We start from the raw sequence: 17,305 nt of genomic DNA, 5'->3' as shown, positions 1-17,305 counted from the left end.
CCAGTTCACACAGAAAATCCTGTACGAAATTATTTTTGAAGGCATAGAACAAAAACAACCACCTAAATAATATTCAGACAAAATTTCCTTAACTCAAAACTAGAAACACTAGAGAACTATTTTCTAAATCCACACATTTGGGGACTTCCAGTCAGACAAGAAAAGAGGAAGTTAAACAACAAAATATACTGTGTGTGCACTTCGGACCAATGAGGTGAAGTAACACTGCAGGATTAACATGTAAACCCACATCTAAAGATGTAAGCTCTGTGGTAGACAGAGCCTGGGGATTTATGGTCTTCCATCACCAGCAACTGCTGCAAAAGACAGCATGGCTATTTGAAGAAAAGGAAAAGAAAAGGTGCTCTAATTGCTCAAATCACCATGCTAGGACACGCTTATCAGCTACAGCTGAGAGTAGGTCTCTCCCCCTCTCGCATTTGCTTCACTGTTTCAACACATCATAAAATGAGAGCATTACACATTTGGTTTGTGGGTGAGGGGAAATGACATGAGGCCTGAGGAACCCAGTTCTCGTTGTTTCAGATTAAGAAATTTCTTCTTGGAAGCTTCGACCTGAAATTTTTTTTTTTAAAAAAAGCATTTTCCAAGTGAGCTTATGAAATCCAGAACTTAAATAAACTGTATTCTATATGTATTTAAAAGCAAACCAGAATTCCTACAGGAAATCTGTAAACTGAGGGGAAAAGAGGGCTATGTCAACAAAACTTGTCAGAGAATCACTTAACATTAATTGAAAATGAAAAGAAGCAACAATAATAAAATTCTACTACTACCCAGTGACATGCTACAAAGGAGGGATTCCAGGGCAAGCTTCAGCCACACATGAGGGAGGATGGGGGATAAGGGGAAGAGCTGGACAAACTGAAGACGACCACCAGAGCAACCTTACGCTGACGGATGGCCACAGCTGAGGCAGATCTGGCTCATCTCTGGGGCTGTCCACTGGGGAGAGACCTGCAGTTCAGCCATCAGTGGACCGGCATTCACAAAGCCTGTGGGGAAACAGGATCCAGAAGAGTGGGGTAGGGAAGGAGAAAGTGTAGGAAACGGAATAGTCAAACATAGCAGTGAAATATTATGTTTATTAAATGTGAAGCTTCAAAAATGCATAGATGGATCTCTTAAGTTGAAATGGACCAGTTGAAAAGAACCGGTACTCTGGAAAGCAGTCTGATACGCTTTTTCAAATCCCAAATTACATTTTCATTACACCTGTGAATTATAGTAACCGCCTGCCAAGAGGAAATGAGTTTTTTGGAGAAAAGAAAGAAACAAGGAAACCTATGCAATTGTTACAGTTGGTAACTTCACTCAAACAATGAGAGTCCTTTATCTGTGGCCTCCGTGGGAAGTAACAGCCTAAAAGCAAACATACTCACACTGCACTGAAAACTCTGCTGGCCTAATTCCACCAATTCCATTAATATAGCAAGGGCCCAAATGCAGGTGACCTGATTGACAAAAAAAGCACTTCTAGAAAGGGCTGAACTTGTCTCATATAACTCATTAGACACTTTTATAATCAAGAAGAAAACAAGTAGCCACAACTTGGAAAGCTCTGCCCTTAAATGGAGCAGCAGCAACATTCCTTACAAGACAAAATATTTTTTCAGGTCAGGGTAGAAGAAAACAGACCCAGTGATCTTGCCTGCCTCACCCACTGCAAACTTATCTGAAGTTGTGGGGTAAAACAAACAAATCAGTAAGACTAGTCAAACTGACATGCAGCACAAGATAAAACAGCCACACCACAGTCACCTTAACTATAAAGAAAAGACTGAGCTGAGGCCCGGGCTTGGTGGCTCACGTCTGCAATCCCAGCACTTTGGGAGGCCAAGGAGGGCGGATCACTTGAGGCCAGGAGTTTGAGACCAGCCTGGCCAATGTGGTGAGACCCTGTCTCTACTCTAAAAATACAAATAATTAGCTGAGCATGGAGGCACACACTTATAATCCCAGCTACCTGGAAGGCTGAGGCATGAGAATCACTTGAACCCGGGAGTCAGAGATGGCAGTGAGCTGAGATGGCATCAAAGCACTCCAGCCTGGGCAACAGAGCAAGACTCTGTCTCCAAAAAAATGAAAGAAAAAAAAAAAAAGAGTGAGCTGTACCATGTTTTAAGGCTGCAATCTTCAACATTCTCTGTGTATGGCTTCTGTGTTATTAATTCAAGCTGTCCAGTTGTAGATGTACTCAATGTGGATACACCATACCTAAGACTTCTCAGAATTGACAGGGTGGGAACTTATTTTCTGAGTAACCTAAGTTGCTCCTGGCAGCAGCCAACAGTCAAATATATTTCAATATAGGAGCCAATTTGCCTAGTCATACCCCCTAAGTATATAAACTATGACTGAGTTGTTACATTACTTCCTGGGACTAATAATTGTTTCACCAACAGTCAAGATCCTTTAGAAGCACTCAATGTTGTATCCGCCGGAAAACCTTCTGTTCTCTTGTCCAAAATAATTCAAATACTATAAGGGGAAAGAAATTACATCTTGGAGAATTCAGTGCCTTTGTGTCTTTGCCTGTTTGCGCTGGGATCACAGGGAACTACATCTCCCAGGCTCCCTTTGCCAACTGATTTCGGGATAAGTTCCATCAACGGGAGGCACTGACGAGGATAAGAGGCAGGAGCAGGGAGCAGCCAGGGTAATACACTCTCTCACTCGGCCTAGTTCCAGCTCTCACCAGACAGCTCCTCTTTCCATGCTTCCGCTCACACCAGACCACAGGGACTTCCAGCCCTTGGTGACACCAGTGCACCGTCTATTTTCCTTGTGGGCACAGTAGTTCCCAGGCATTGCTAATCGATGGGGTGCCTCACCAGCCCGTTTAGCTTCTTGGCTTTTCTAGCAACTGTGTAACCTATTCCCTATTTTAAATTCCCTCTGCTTATAAGACCAACAGTGGCTTCTGTTCCCAACTGGTCCTTGACTGACATAGGGCCTTCCAAACATATTTCAAAACTTATTTTTCAGAAAATTAATAGCTTTCCTAAGAATTAAAACAATTATTCAGATAACCTAGAAAAGGTATCTTCTAATATGAAACAAAACATTTACAGATGACAAAATCAATTCATGCATTCAAACAAATATTTACTGAGAGCTTGGTCTGTGCCAAGCACTGTTCTAGGTGCTGGGAATACTACAGTGAACAAAACAGGTATAGACCCCTGTCCCCTAGCTTACATTCTAGGGACGGGTAAAGTGTGGCACATTACAATTTTTAAAATTAGCCAATACAGGACTGTTGCTTTAACAATAGAGGAATTTGATAAAAGTGGATTAACTTTAAGGTGTTCTACTCTACAAAGACTTGGTTCTTACCTTTTCAATGTGGTATGAACTGTCACATTCCAGGGGCCAATACAGAACTTCTTCAAAGCTAGTATCTAGTTAAACTGGCCACTTGATCAAACAGGAGTACAACTGTGATAAGGATTTAAACAGACACAATAACAAAAGATAGGCACTGTGTGCTTACAGTGTAAAGCATATGTATGTTTTATGCAGATTCTTGCTTGGCATCATTTTTACAGGAAATACCATTTGGAGGAACTGAGTCTGACTCAATTTAATAAGTCACTTTATTCCTTCTCTGTAGCGCAAGTAGAGTCCATCAGCATAACATATACAGCCAGTGGTAATGTACATAACAAGTAGAATGTTGCAGTCACTGATTGCATGACACAATTTCCAAGATGGAATTTTCAGGCAGAAGAACAGAAACAGACAATGACTCATGTGGTGAACAGTTATATAGACAACTGTGCCCAAGAAAGCTGCCACCTACATACCATAATGACATCAGATGAAAAATGCAGAAAGAAGGTAGTTTTCTAATTTATCTAGAAAAAAAAAGATTTGCTGAAAAGTATATATACTGAGAGATGAGACTGCTGCTACCTGTTTATGCATCCTAAGCACTGAGCAACCAGGAGCACACATCAGGTATTCCAAATATGACCTGCTTGAGCCTAAGAGCATGTTCAGCCTCAAAAATCAACATCATGAGCTCCAGAAATAACATAATATCTACTTCTGGCACTTCACTAGACTTATGCTAAAATAATTTAACGTACCCACAAAGGTACATTTCAATGGAGAATTTATGGGCACCGTGCTCAGACCTTTCTTACTATTCAGCAATTAGGAAGCGTTTCATGCCTGCAATATTTATAACCCCATGTGAATAGCAGGTGGACCTACAATACTATGGGCTTCTTATACAACAGGAAGTCTAAAGCATAGTGCATATTCAAAATCTCTATGTCACGGAGCAAGTCAACCACAGAGCTCAGGTTTTAACCTTACAGGATCCTAACTACCTATCAAACTCTACTCCTCATCACTCCTCAAAATGCAGTCAAAATATACTAAAGAATCCCCCCACACACACACACACACAAAACAGTGTACCTCGGAGGCTTTACACATTTTGTTCCCTCTTCCTAGAATGCAAAGTTCCCTAAATTCACTTGGCAAATCATGCTTATCCTTTAAGACACAGCCTACTTTTCTCTTTGAAGCCATGACTTCCTGAGGAAGACTTCTTTGCCTTCTTCAGTGCTTTCATTTCTCCCTGTATACCATGCCACAATAATTTCTATATTGCATCATTTATATTTGTACACATCTGCTTCCCCATTAGACCGTAAAATCCTTGAGACCAAAAACCTTTTCTTTTAATCTATATATCCTGGTACAATGTCTGAGAAAAAGTAGGTAGTAAGTGCTTAAGAAACATTTTCTGAATGACTATATGTAGTAGGGGATCTCAGGCTTGCGAAGTTCCCCTAAAAGATATTACATTTTCTATTCTTCATCTCACTGGCACCAAATGATATTTAAAGGGCAAGGAGAACAAATACGAAAGTATCTCTCAGGGAACAGGTTTAATATGTTGACATTAAAAGACAATCTAATGGGGATTTTGATAAATCACTTTCAGTAAAACTGTATCAATCTAAGCATGACTGTCAGAGTTACAGTGCACTAGCTATAAAAACCCAGAAATGTATGTGATCTTGGCTAGAGAAAGGCATTTAACAACTAGAAATGGAAGCAGAACTCCTTCTGTTGTTTAGCTCCATTGGAATTTTTACTTTTTAAAAGGTGCCACAGACTGAACGTGGTGGCTCACGCCTGTAATCCCAGCACTTTGAGAGGCTAAGGTGGGCGGATCACCTGAGGTCAGGGGTTCGAGACCAGTCTGGCCAATATGATGAAACTCTGTCTCTACTAAAAATACAAAATATTAGCTGGGTGTGGTGGACGGAGCCTGTAATCCCAGCTACTCGGGAGGCTGAGGCAGGAGAATTGCTTGAACCTGGGAAGCGGAGGTTGCAGTGAGCCAAGACTGCACCACTGCACTCCAGCCTGGGCAACAGAGCGAGACTCCATCTCAAAAGAAAAAAAAAGTGCCACAGATACAGCTAAAATAATTTAAAATTGATAGGAAAGTTCATTTCTAAGGAATATTTAATAAGTAATGACTTGGCTATCAACAGAAAACAAATGTAAAGCAAAGCTAAAGATTAATGTACAAGAGTTGAAATTTAAGACAACTATGAGAAAATTTCTACACAAAGAAGTTCCCTGGTCTAATCTTCCATACGAGTTTGAAATCAGGAAACATCCAGAGACCATCCTCAAGGGTACCATAAAGCACATTTTTGCAAAAATGCCAGAACTCCATATATAGAAAACGGTTTTGGCTTAAAGACTAGGGAATTACTGGGTGAGTCATTCTAACTGTGGCTTCCAGTAACCAGACTATCTTAAGGGAATAAAGTCAAAAGTAAAACTAATAAAATCAAGATAAAAAAATTTATGATCTGGCCGGGCGCGGTGGCTCAAGCCTGTAATCCCAGCACTTTGGGAGGCCGAGATGGGCGGATCACGAGGTCAGGAGATCAAGACCATCCTGGCTAACACGGTGAAACCCCGTCTCTACTAAGAAATACAAAAAATAGCCGGGCGAGGTGGCGGGCGCCTGTAGTCCCAGCTACTTGGGAGGCTGAGGCCGGAGAATGGCGTGAACCCGGGAGGCGGAGCTTGCAGTGAGCTGAGATCCGGCCACTGCACTCCAGCCTGGGCTACAGAGCGAGACTCCGTCTCAAAAAAAAAAAAAAAAAAAAAAAAAAAAATTTATGATCAGCAATGGTGAAAATAAATAATGCAGACATTTGTGTAACACATTAGCTTACAAAGCACTTTCGTTTTTCAAACTAGGAAAATTAAACTGAGAAAGTTAGGTGTATGTGGAATCAGGTCACCAAGCTGCAATAGGCAAAGTAAAGGAGTTTAACTAGCTGTTTCAACACGAAGTCTACAGACTCTTCCATTATTCTGCCTCTCTGCCATCTTAACGGTAGGCTTATATGTGTCTATGGGCCTAGGACACTTTCTAAGATGCCTTCAAAGAGAACAGAGTCCACTGGGCGTGGTGGCTTGTGCCTGTAATCCCAGCATTTTGGGAGGCCAAGGTGGGCAGATCACTTGAGGTCAGGAGTTCGAGACCAGCCTTGACAACATGGTGAAACCTTGTCTCTGCTAAAAATATAAAAGTTAGTCAGGTGCCTGTAATCCCCACTACTCAGGAGGCTGAGGCAGGAGAACTTGACCCCAGGAGGTGGAGTTTGCAGTGAGCCAAAATAGCGCCATTGCACTTAGCAAGACTCCGTCTCAAAAAAAAGAGAGAGAGAGAGAGCAGTGTCTTCCAAATCATTTAAGAATATATTTCAACTTAATCAAGATAACTTGGTCGTAGCCTTAGAAAACACCTTCAAAGAGCAAAGCACTCCTCAATGTTCATGGAAAGTGAATGCTCTCCATGTTCTGTTGATTGAAAAATGCAGATGTCAAGAGCTGTGGGTAATATGCTACTGTTTGCATAAAAGCACTGCAAAGAAACATATTTAAATGTTGTTGTTTGTCTACGCATATATTATCTCTTAAAAGTCACGTAAGAAATTGCCAACAATGGGCTAGGTATGGTGGTTCACACCTGTAATCCCAGTACTTTGGGAGGCCGAGGCGAGTCGATCACCTGAGGTCAGGAGGTCGAGGCCAGCCTGACCAACATGGTGAAACCCCATCTCTATTAAAAATAGAGGGCGCCCAGCTACTTGGGAGGCTGAGGCAGGAGAATCACTTGAACCCGGGAGGGAGAGGTTACAGTGAGCCAAGATCTCGCCGTTGCACTCCAGCCTGGGCGACAAAAGCAAAACTCTGTCTCACACAAAAAAAAAAGGAAAAGAAAAGAAATTGCCAACAATGGTTACTTCCAGGGAGGGAAAATGGTGGCTCAGAGATGAGGGACAGGAGAATGATTTTATACTGTACATATTCCCCTTTGGACCTTTTGAATTTTGAACTACATGAAAGTGCTACTTTTTTCAAAAAGTAAATTTAAATGTAAATTTTAAAATATACAATAGGAGTTGGAACACAGGCAGTGTTGGGTGGGGTGAAACATTTCAGAGATAGGATGTAGCAGAAGAAGGGAAAAGCAAAAAATTATTACACTTTCTGTCAGACTCTAGAATTTCATATGGTGTTTCAGTCTGAGGTAAATATTCCTCAAGATGATCAAATGTCTTGTACTTTTAACTCTTTGCTCTGCCGGGTATGATGTGTCACACCTGTAATCCCAGCACTTTGGGAGGCTGAGACGGGAGGACTCCTTGAGCCCAGGAGTTAGAACCAGCCTGAGAAACATAGTGAGACCCTGTCTCAATTGCAAACAATCCAGTAAATGAATAAATACATCTTTGCCCATCAAACAGCTCTTAATTTCTCACAAACCTTGACACTAAGAAAGGAGTGTCCCAATAGTGGACACAAATATTTAGGTCATCAGAAAGGTATAGTCAGCCCTCTGTTAGAAATGGATTCTGCATCTGTGGATTCAACCAACTGCAGATTGAAAATATTCGAAAACATGGCTGGGTCCTGTGGCACATGCCTGTAGTCCCAGCACTTTGGAAGGCTAAGTGGGAGGATAGATTGAGTCTGAGGCTACAGTGAGCTATAATTGCACCACTGCACTCCAGCCTGGGCGGCAGAGCAAGACCCTGTCTCAAAAAAAAAAAAAAAAAAAAGAAAATATTCAGTAAAAAATGGATGGTTGCATCTGTACAGAACATGTGCAGACTTTTTTCTTTGTCATTATTCCCTAAGTGATACAGAGTAACAACTACTGGCATAGCATTAACATTGTATTAGGTATTATAAGTAATCTAGAGATGATTTAAAGTATAAGGGAGGATGTGTAAAAGTTATATGCAAGCACTACGCCATTTGTATCAGGGACTCGAGCATCTGTGGATTTCTTTTTTTTTTTTTTTTTTGAGACGGAGTCTCGCTCTGTCGCCCAGGCTGGAGTGCAGTGGCCGGATCTCAGCTCACTGCAAGCTCCGCCTCCCGGGTTTACGCCATTCTCCTGCCTCAGCCTCCCGAGTAGCTGGGACTACAGGCGCCCGCCACCTTGCCTGGCTAGTTTTTTGTATTTTTTAGTAGAGACGGGGTTTCACCGGGTTAGCCAGGATGGTCTCGATCTGCTGACCTCGTGATCCGCCCGTCTCGGCCTCCCAAAGTGCTGGGATTACAGGCTTGAGCCACCGCGCCCGGCATCATCTGTGGATTTCAATACCCCAGAAGGTTCCTGGAGCCTTTCCCCCATGGATACCAAAGGACAACTGTAGATCCTTTCATAGTAAATAAGACAGTGTACAGTTTAAAACATAGTCTCTGAAGGGGTGGCTTAGCAGTTATTCCTGACACACCGATAAAATCTGGAACTGCAGAGCTAGAAGTTAAATCTTGGACCAGTATGACCCTAAGTACAAAGGAAGTATGATCCATATCCAAAAATGGAACCCAGCCTCAATAAATCAGCCAGAGTAACCATTCACATATCTGGAATTTTCAGTAGTTTTGTCCTCTGTTCTATCACTACCTAAGTCAATCCAAAAGCTCACCCTAAAAGTGACGTTAACCCCAGGGCTTTGGGTAATGAAGAAATCACATCGTGAGCCTAGAGCAAATCACAGCATTTCTTAAAAAGGCAGCACCAAAGAAGTTTCCTTTCCCACACTGAAATTACTGGAATGGCTTCGTGGCCCCAGAAACTGGTGAGACTCGTGCCCAAGCAAGTTAAAAACCCCAGGATCAACAAAACTTGTACAAAGTAAAAAGAACACATGCTTGATCTCTATTCTGATGCTTATTTGTTTTGTTTTGTTTTGTTTTTGAGACGGGGTCTTGCTCTCTTTCCCAGGCTGGAGCGCAGTGGCACTCGATCATGACTCACTGCAGCTTCGACCTCCTGGGCTCAGGTGCCCAGGTGATCCTCCTGCCTCAGCCTCCTGAGTAGCTGGGACCACAGATGCGCACCACCATACCCAACTAATTTCTAAATTATTTGTAGCGACAAGGTCACACTATGTTGCCCAGACTGGTCTTGAACTCCTGGACTCAACTGATCCTCCTTCCTCGGCCTCTCAAAGTGCTGGGATTACAGGTTTGAGCCACCACACCCAGCCTCTATTCTGAAGTTTAAATCACATACCTTAAAAGTCAACTAATAAGTGTTTCTAAATAAGTGTAAGAATTTAAAAATAAAAGTCATTGCCAAAGAGTTATATTTTGGAACACTGCAAAAATGCCTGCTCATAGCTCTACAGTCTATGCCACATCATCTAACTGGATATTAATAGATGAGCAATCACTTACCATATCCTATACAGTTAACTTCCAATTTTTCAGGAAAGGACACAGGAATACAGGTAAATAAACTGAAACCCAATTCTCATTTTAGCCAACACTTTTTAAATTCCTCCCCCAATGAAATGTATTTTTTTATCAGCACTAACAGGTAACAATTTATTGATCCAAACATCTTTTCCTTCAACAATGTGATAGTTGTCCAAATGATCATTATGACAACCGAAATTAGAAAATAGTAGGGGAAAAAGAGTGAGAGGGCTTTGAGAGGTGGAATGGGATAGATAATTCATAAATTGGATAAACAGAGGCCCCAACAAATGCCTATTTGTCATAGTCGAAAGATGACTGACCCATTATCATCTCATTTTTAATACAATGACCAAGTCACTGAAGCCACCCGGCAAAATGTAAAACGAACTTTTGAAAAGAAATTGTTTGAGGATCCAGGAGTCTACCATCAACAGTAGTTAATAAAGTTTACAAGCCAGCAGTTACTAGTTCTCATTAAGAATTAACAGATATTTCATAACCTGATCCCCAGTAAGCTTATTAATAAAAAGCAATGGAAATTTGGGGCTGGGTGTGGTGACTCATGCCTGTAATCCCAGCACTTTGGGAGGCCGAGACGGGTAGATCACCTGAGGTCAGGAGTTCGAGACCAACCTGGCCAACATGGTGAAACCCTGTCTCTACTAAAAATACAAAAATCAGCTGAGCATGGTGGTGGGCACCTGTAATCCCAGGTACTCGGGAGGCTCAGGCAGGAGAATCCCTTGAACCCCTGAGGCGGAGTTTGCAGTGAGCCGAGATTACGCCATTGCACTCCACCCTGGGCGACAAGAGTGAAAATCTGTCTCAAAAAAATAAAAATAAAAAATAAAATAAATAAAAAGCAATGGAAATTTGGAGGAAGAAGTAGTGAATCAGCCTCTCTCTTCTATATGCTGTATTTTATTGGAATATGAGTAAGTACAAGGGTAATATGAGAAATGGCGGGGGGGTTCTAGTCACCAAAATGGCATCTGACTCTCCAAATGCAGCAATGCTCATTCCAGTGGGTGCTTCACTGTGACTCAAGATTTGTCACATGAGGACATAAGGGAATTTGAATAAAGCCAAGATACGCTCCTAAAATCAATCGACTCTTCCAATGGATTTAACAGAAGATCTAACAGTAATCAACCTATAAGACACTAACCTACTCAACATAAATTGATTCTAAAATACTTTTTTAAATGAATTATTGCTAATGCAAAAAGTCAGGAAATAAGTCTAGGAATTTGTTTTCCTAATGGCACTTCCATTTATGTATTGGTAGAGGTCACCAAAACACATTACTAGGTGTCCATGTATCATTCCCCTGTTCTCCTTTTATAACCTTATTCTTCAAAAATAAAAGGTAATTAAGTGAAAGCATCAATTAAGTATTTCCTTCCTTTCTCAAAACATATAAATACAAATATAACTGAATCTTTGTTTTATAGTATATGCCACTACGCTATACGGCAAACAACCCTGGCAAATCCACTGCATAGTCGCCCTCAAATTATAACTATTCATTTCTCCCCAACCAAAGGGAAAATAATTTTCCCAACTCCTCCAATTATATGCCAAAAGAATTAGAAAATACGGAAAAAAAGATTCACAGCGGCTTGTATAAGTGTCAAGTGCCAACATTTCACTAATAACCAAGATTTCCTATTGTACAGACTTTTAATTGTATCAAATCATGAATCTTCTAGGGCACAGAAAACAAAGACTAAATGGTTCTGCCAATTTACAATGATCATATTTCACCTTTAGAAGTGTAATCACCATAGAAGCAACGAACTCATCGAATTCATCTTTCTGTCTCCACTGATTAAACGGATCCTGCGCTACAGGCATAATCGGCTAGTTTCTGCCACCACTCATACATAGGCCTCCAAAGCACTCTACAAGCCAGGGCTAGGCTGTCTAGAAATCCGCACTGTGTCACTGCATAAGGCAGTTTCCCACTGCACATATCCAGGAGGAATAAAACCACCTAAGCACTCTTGTCAGATCTTAGCAAGGCTGCAAAATGACAAGAGTTGCTAACCAAAGAGCAGGCAGCAACAATCACCACCTTTAAAAATCATTTAAGCAGTTTTCCTCTCCGCCATCTCACTTCCCTCCTCCTCCTCGTCATTCTCTCTCTCTCTTTCTCACACACACACACACACACACACACACACACACACACACACGCACGCACTGCAGTTCATCCCCAGCTTTGCAAGTGACATGCTGGGAGCTCTGGACTGACAGCCGGCCCAGAACTCATTCAGGGCCCTCAAATACAGACATTCTCACCTGAACACGCCAGGCAACTTCCACCCGCACCATCACTTCCATCCTCCCCGACACACACACACTCGCCCTCGCAAGCTCTCCCCACACCAATCCCCGAGCAGCAGAAAGCCCAGCAGGCTCATTGCAAGCGCAGCACGCGTTACCACTTATAAGCCGAGTTGGGCGGCCTAAGCTCCAGAAACCTCCTCTTCAAGCAGCCCACCCCCACCACCCCGACGCGGCTGGATCCCTGGCCCGCCAGGTGGGATGCGCTACCTTTGGACTGGCAATCCGCACAAAACTTGTTATCCTCCTCCAGCAGCAGGTTGGCCAGGACAGCCTGGTACCGATCCACGTCCTTCACCGACTTGCCTGTCATGGCCAGGGTGCCGGCGGGGGCAGAGGGCGACGCGCCCTCCTCGCCCCCAGAGACCCCTGCCTCAGTCCGGGGGTGAGGACTCCCGGTCCCCCGCCCAGGGGCAAATCCTGAGCGGGGAGAGCCCTCTCCTCTGGCCCCGCCGGATGCCCCTTCCCGGGTCGGCGGCGTCCGTCCCCCACTCCGCAGCCCCTCGGCGCGGCGCCCCTTGGCGGGCTTAGGGACAGGCCCGCGTCCAGGAGAGGCTGCGGGGCCAGAGACCCTCAGCCCAGGAAAAGGCAGACCACGAGCCTCCTGGGTACCGGACGCAGAAATGACCCTCTAGCCGGCCTGTCTGCTGGCCTTGCGTCCCGCGCCTCGGTTTCCCTGGCAGCTGCCGTCAGCTCCGCTACCACCTCCGCCGCCTACTTCCGGCAGCTCTTCCTCCCCACCTCCACCCTGCCCAGCCCGCGCATGCGCCCCGCCCCCACCGCGCCGCACTGGGCTCTTCCTTCAGCTCCGCCTCTCGGCAACCAATCGGTGGAGAAGCGGGGGGCGGGGCTTGGGTGGGGGCGGAGGGAAGGGGTGGGCACGCCTCCTGCGTGTCCTTGGAAGAGAATGAATGGAGCCTGGTAGAAAGGGAGTGGAGGGAATGGAAGAAAGTGAAGGAAGACAACAACTAACACTTACTGAGCTCTTACTATGCGCTAGGCACTGTGTTAAGCGCTTTACATGAATTATCCCAATATAATCCTCACAACAACCCTATGAATTACTTATCATCCTTATGTAACCTAAGGGTTGTGGATACCCCAAAGTCCTCCAGCTTGTTTTTTCCAACAGCCAACTAAAAGAGTCCAAGCCCCTAACCCAGGATATAAGAACGTCACCCCCTCCCCAAATTTTCAGAGGACTCTGGTCGCCTCTCACTTGGAACACGTGCTCCCACTAATACTCATTAGCTCTCCTCTGTGACTCCTGCCTTTTTGGATATTGTTTGGCCTGGTGCCCAGACATTTCTTTCTTCTTCCGTTTCTTAAATTCTCACAAAACAGCGAGCTTTGTGTGGCAGACTTTTACTGAATGTTATTTGGGAAGGGTGGAGGACAGTGATTAAAGCATAGCACAGAACAGGCAACTCCTTAAAAATGATTATTAAACGTCATTGTACAAAGCCACGCTTGCTACAGATAATTTCTCATTGGCTGTCCTTTTCCTTAGGGATCCACCTGCCATCTGGCTTGTGTTTTCATTCACTCATTCATTCATTCACTGAGCACAATGTTAATGAGAAATTTCTAAGTATCAGGCACTGTACTAGGGGAAAAGGAAACACCATGATCCGATTTGTGGTTTTAAAAGGTCACTCTGGCTGCCATGGAAATAATTAATCAGGGAAGATGGTAAGCAGATGCTAAGAGTTATCTAAACTCTAGTGAAACCCTCTCCTCCATTTCTTTACTTTCTCCCAAGACCAGGATCCCTCAAAGCTTTCATCTCATCAGAGGAAAATTAAACATTTCTATTACTTTATTAATCACAACAATTAAATTTTCTGGCTAAGTCTCTTCCCTTCTAGCCATGCCTAGGGGACTTGACTTTTAAAAACACACAAGTTCATTGGGGTGTTTTTCCTGAGAAAACCCATCCAAATAGGTATTACCGTAACAATTTTTCAGTTGAAACAGTCAAGATTAACCAGTTACTGGGTGTGGTGCCACATATCTGTAGTCCTAGCTACTCAGGATGCCAAGCCAGAGCATCACTTGAGCCCAGGAGTTGGAATCCAGCCTGGGCAACACAGTAAGAACCACCCCTCCAACCTCCAATGTACCCTGTTACCCTGTCTCAAAACAACAACAACAACAACAACAAAAAACCAGTTAATTGCGATGAGTGGTGATTGTACCTCAGTTCAAGCCCTCCCCATCTTCATCTCCTCACTCTGCAAATAGCCTTCTGGCCTTAGTCTAAATCTGGTTAAATTAAACCTTCACCGTGCTCTCTAGAGGGAGCTTTTAAATGCCAAATCTGATTGACTCACACTCTCCTGCTTAAAAAATCATTTAGTGGCTCTCCATTGCCTGTGGCAGGGTTTCTCAAATTTTTCCACCTAGTGAGAGATATCATGGCTTTGTGGTTAAGCACACAGACTCTGGGGCAAGAATGCTTAGGTTTAAATCCTCAGCTTTTCCCATCTATTATCTATGTGACTTTGAGCAGGTTACTTAGCCTCTTGGTGCCTCAGTTATTTCATCTATAAAATGGGAATGATGATAACATTAATAGTACCTATTTCACAAGATTATTATGAGACTTAGCTGAGATAATTCCTGTCATATAATTAAAACAGCCCTTGGCACATAGTGAATGATAGACCATTCGTGCTCTTCACTAAATATTTCTGGTGTTCTGCCTTCTGAGCACATGGTAGGATTTTATTTCCTGGTTTTCAAGTGATTGGGAAAGACCAATGGGTTTGAGCAGAAAGAATGGATCGCTTTGTCTCTGAAGCATTTATTTGCTGCTTTGAGACTCTTCTGCTTCTCTTTCCCTCTGCCATGGCAACCATCGATGCTGAAGATGTTGGTTGCTCTATTAGCCTGGATTTCTGTGTAGCTGATAAACAAGAGCTCTCTGCCAGCCCATAGAGGATAACTTAGCATAAGCAAGAAATAAGCATTGTGTTGCCATTGAGTTTTGTTTGTTTGTTTACCACTGTATAAGCTAGCCTATCCTAACAGATACATCAAGTATTAGCTTTTTATAATTATCATTACTAATAGCAGAGTAAAGTGAGAGCATAGCCCAGGGTCTGAGGATATAAACAAAGCAAATTGCTCTTCACAAGTACACATTTTGTTTGAAATCCTGAATTTTGCTTTGACAAGTCTTGCAAAAATGTTCACTCTGTTCCATCATGCACATGTTATCTTATATAAAACTATTTCACATTAGTTATAGAATTTTCTTTTTCTTTTTTTTTTTTTTTTTTTTTTTGAGACTAGGTCTCGCTCTTTCACCAGGCTGGAGTGCAGTGGTGCGATCCTGCCTCACTGAAACCTCCGCCTCCCAGGTTCAAGCAATTCTCCTGCCTCAGCCTCCCAAGTAGCTGGGACTATAGGCACGTGCCACCATGCCCGGCTAATTTTTTTGTATTTTAATGGAGATGGGGTTTCACCCTGTTAGCCAGGATGGTCTCAATCTCCTGACCTCGTGATCTGCCCACCTCGGCCTCCCAAAGTGCTAGGATTACAGCCATGAGCCACCGTGCCCAGCCAGTTATAGAATTTTCTATCTGTCCCAGTGGCTATTGAGCACAGTTTGGTTGCACTGTATCTAATGGATTTCAGAAAATTGGAATGAATTGAAGAATCCTGACACCGCATTTCATAGTCAGCTTCCAGATAATTTCTCTTCTTTATTGTTTTTGTTTTGTTTTGTTTTTGTTTTTGTTTTGGTGGCAGTAGAATTTATTAGAATGTGCCTTTTAAATAATTATTTGAAATAGAAATGGAGTCTTGCTTTGTTGCTTGGGATGGTCTTGAATTCATAGCCTAAGGCAATCCTCACACCTTGGCCTCCCAAAGTGATGACGTTACAGGCATGAGCCCAGAATGTGGCTTAATACAGGCGCCTGGGCTTGCCCACATTGCTCTCAGTATATAAAGCTCGAATGTCTTGGCAATTTTTCTTGAATAATGACACTAGGAAGTTGACAGCCAGGTGCATGTTATGTACAAGCTCATCGTCTGTCATCTTCACATGGCCAACAGCCACAGCCAGACATAACACCTTCTTCATCTGAAACTTGGTTGTGGACTTCATCTCATCCACTCTGGCCACCATGTTTTTGTTGTGCATCAGCAGGGAAGGGAACTCACCCACCTTATTTAGGCCTGGGCCAACGATTCATGGGATCTGCTTGATCAGAGACTCTGGGGCTAAAAAGACATCATACTTCTTTGACAGCTGTTTGACCAGTTATTATTCTTACTGAGCTTTTCAGTACCTTGATATCCCTGTGGAGGATATCCACAGTCTTGGACTATTTTGTTTGTTTGTTTGTTTTGGAGACAGGGTCTCACTTTGTCACCCAGGCTGGAGTGCAGTGGTTCCAACATAGCTCACTGCAACCTCGACTTCCCAGGCTCAAGCAGTCCTCCCATCTCAGCCTCCTGAGTAGCTGGGACTACAGGCGTACGCCACCATGTCCAGCTAATTTTGGGTATTTTTTGTAAAGACAGGGTTTCACCATGTTGCCCAGGTTGGTCCTGAGCTCCTGGAATCAAGCAATCCTCCTGCCTTGGCCTCCTAAAGTGCTGGGATTACAGGCATGAATCACTAGTGCCTGGTCCATCTTATTTTTCTTTAAAGAATTATTTTCTGTTTGTAGAAATAGGATCTGGCTATGTTGCCCAAGCTGGTCTCAAACTCCTGGCCTCAAACGATCCTCCCCACTCAGCCTCTCTAAGTGCTAGGATTACAGGTGTGAACCACCATGCTCAGCCTCTTTTTTTTTTTCTTTAAATCAGAGTATTTTGAAACCCCAACTCACATAAATAAGAACAAAATAAAGGCCGGGCGCGGTGGCTCAAGCCTGTAATCCCAGCGCTTTGGGAGGCCGAGACGGGCGGATCACGAGGTCAGGAGATCGAGACCATCCTGGCTAACACAGTGAAACCCCGTCTCTACTAAAAATACAAAAAAAACTTAGCCGGGCGAGGTGGCAGGCGCCTGTAGTCCCAGCTACTCGGGAGGCTGAGGCAGGAGAATGGCGTGAACCCGGGAAGCGGAGCTTGCAGTGAGCTGAGATCCAGCCACTGCACTCCAGCCTGGGTGACAGAGCGAGACTCCGTCTCAAAAAAAAAA

General features: G+C 43.5%; 1 protein-coding gene across 2 annotated transcripts in view; it reads right to left on the bottom strand.

Moving 5' to 3' along the window:
- SMAP2 (small ArfGAP2) overlaps positions 1-12,903 on the bottom strand; it is a 48,467-nt gene extending 35,564 nt beyond the window's left edge. Inside the window, exon 1 of one of the 2 annotated variants that reach the window (XM_025402133.1) lies at positions 12,355-12,903. In XM_025402133.1, the coding sequence (XP_025257918.1) occupies positions 12,355-12,457 (103 nt within the window). In that variant the 5' untranslated portion in view covers positions 12,458-12,903. Of the gene's footprint in view, positions 1-11,872; positions 11,946-12,354 lie in introns of those variants that run through there. The other variant, XM_025402142.1, reaches the window with a different exon arrangement.
- Between the last annotated feature and the right edge of the window lie 4,402 nt (positions 12,904-17,305).

The sequence above is a fragment of the Theropithecus gelada genome, chromosome 1 (assembly GCF_003255815.1).
Source record: "Theropithecus gelada isolate Dixy chromosome 1, Tgel_1.0, whole genome shotgun sequence".
NCBI classification, from domain to species: domain Eukaryota; kingdom Metazoa; phylum Chordata; class Mammalia; order Primates; family Cercopithecidae; genus Theropithecus; species Theropithecus gelada.
The sequence above is the reverse complement of the archived record's forward strand: the minus strand, read 5'-3'. Positions and strand labels throughout refer to the sequence as shown.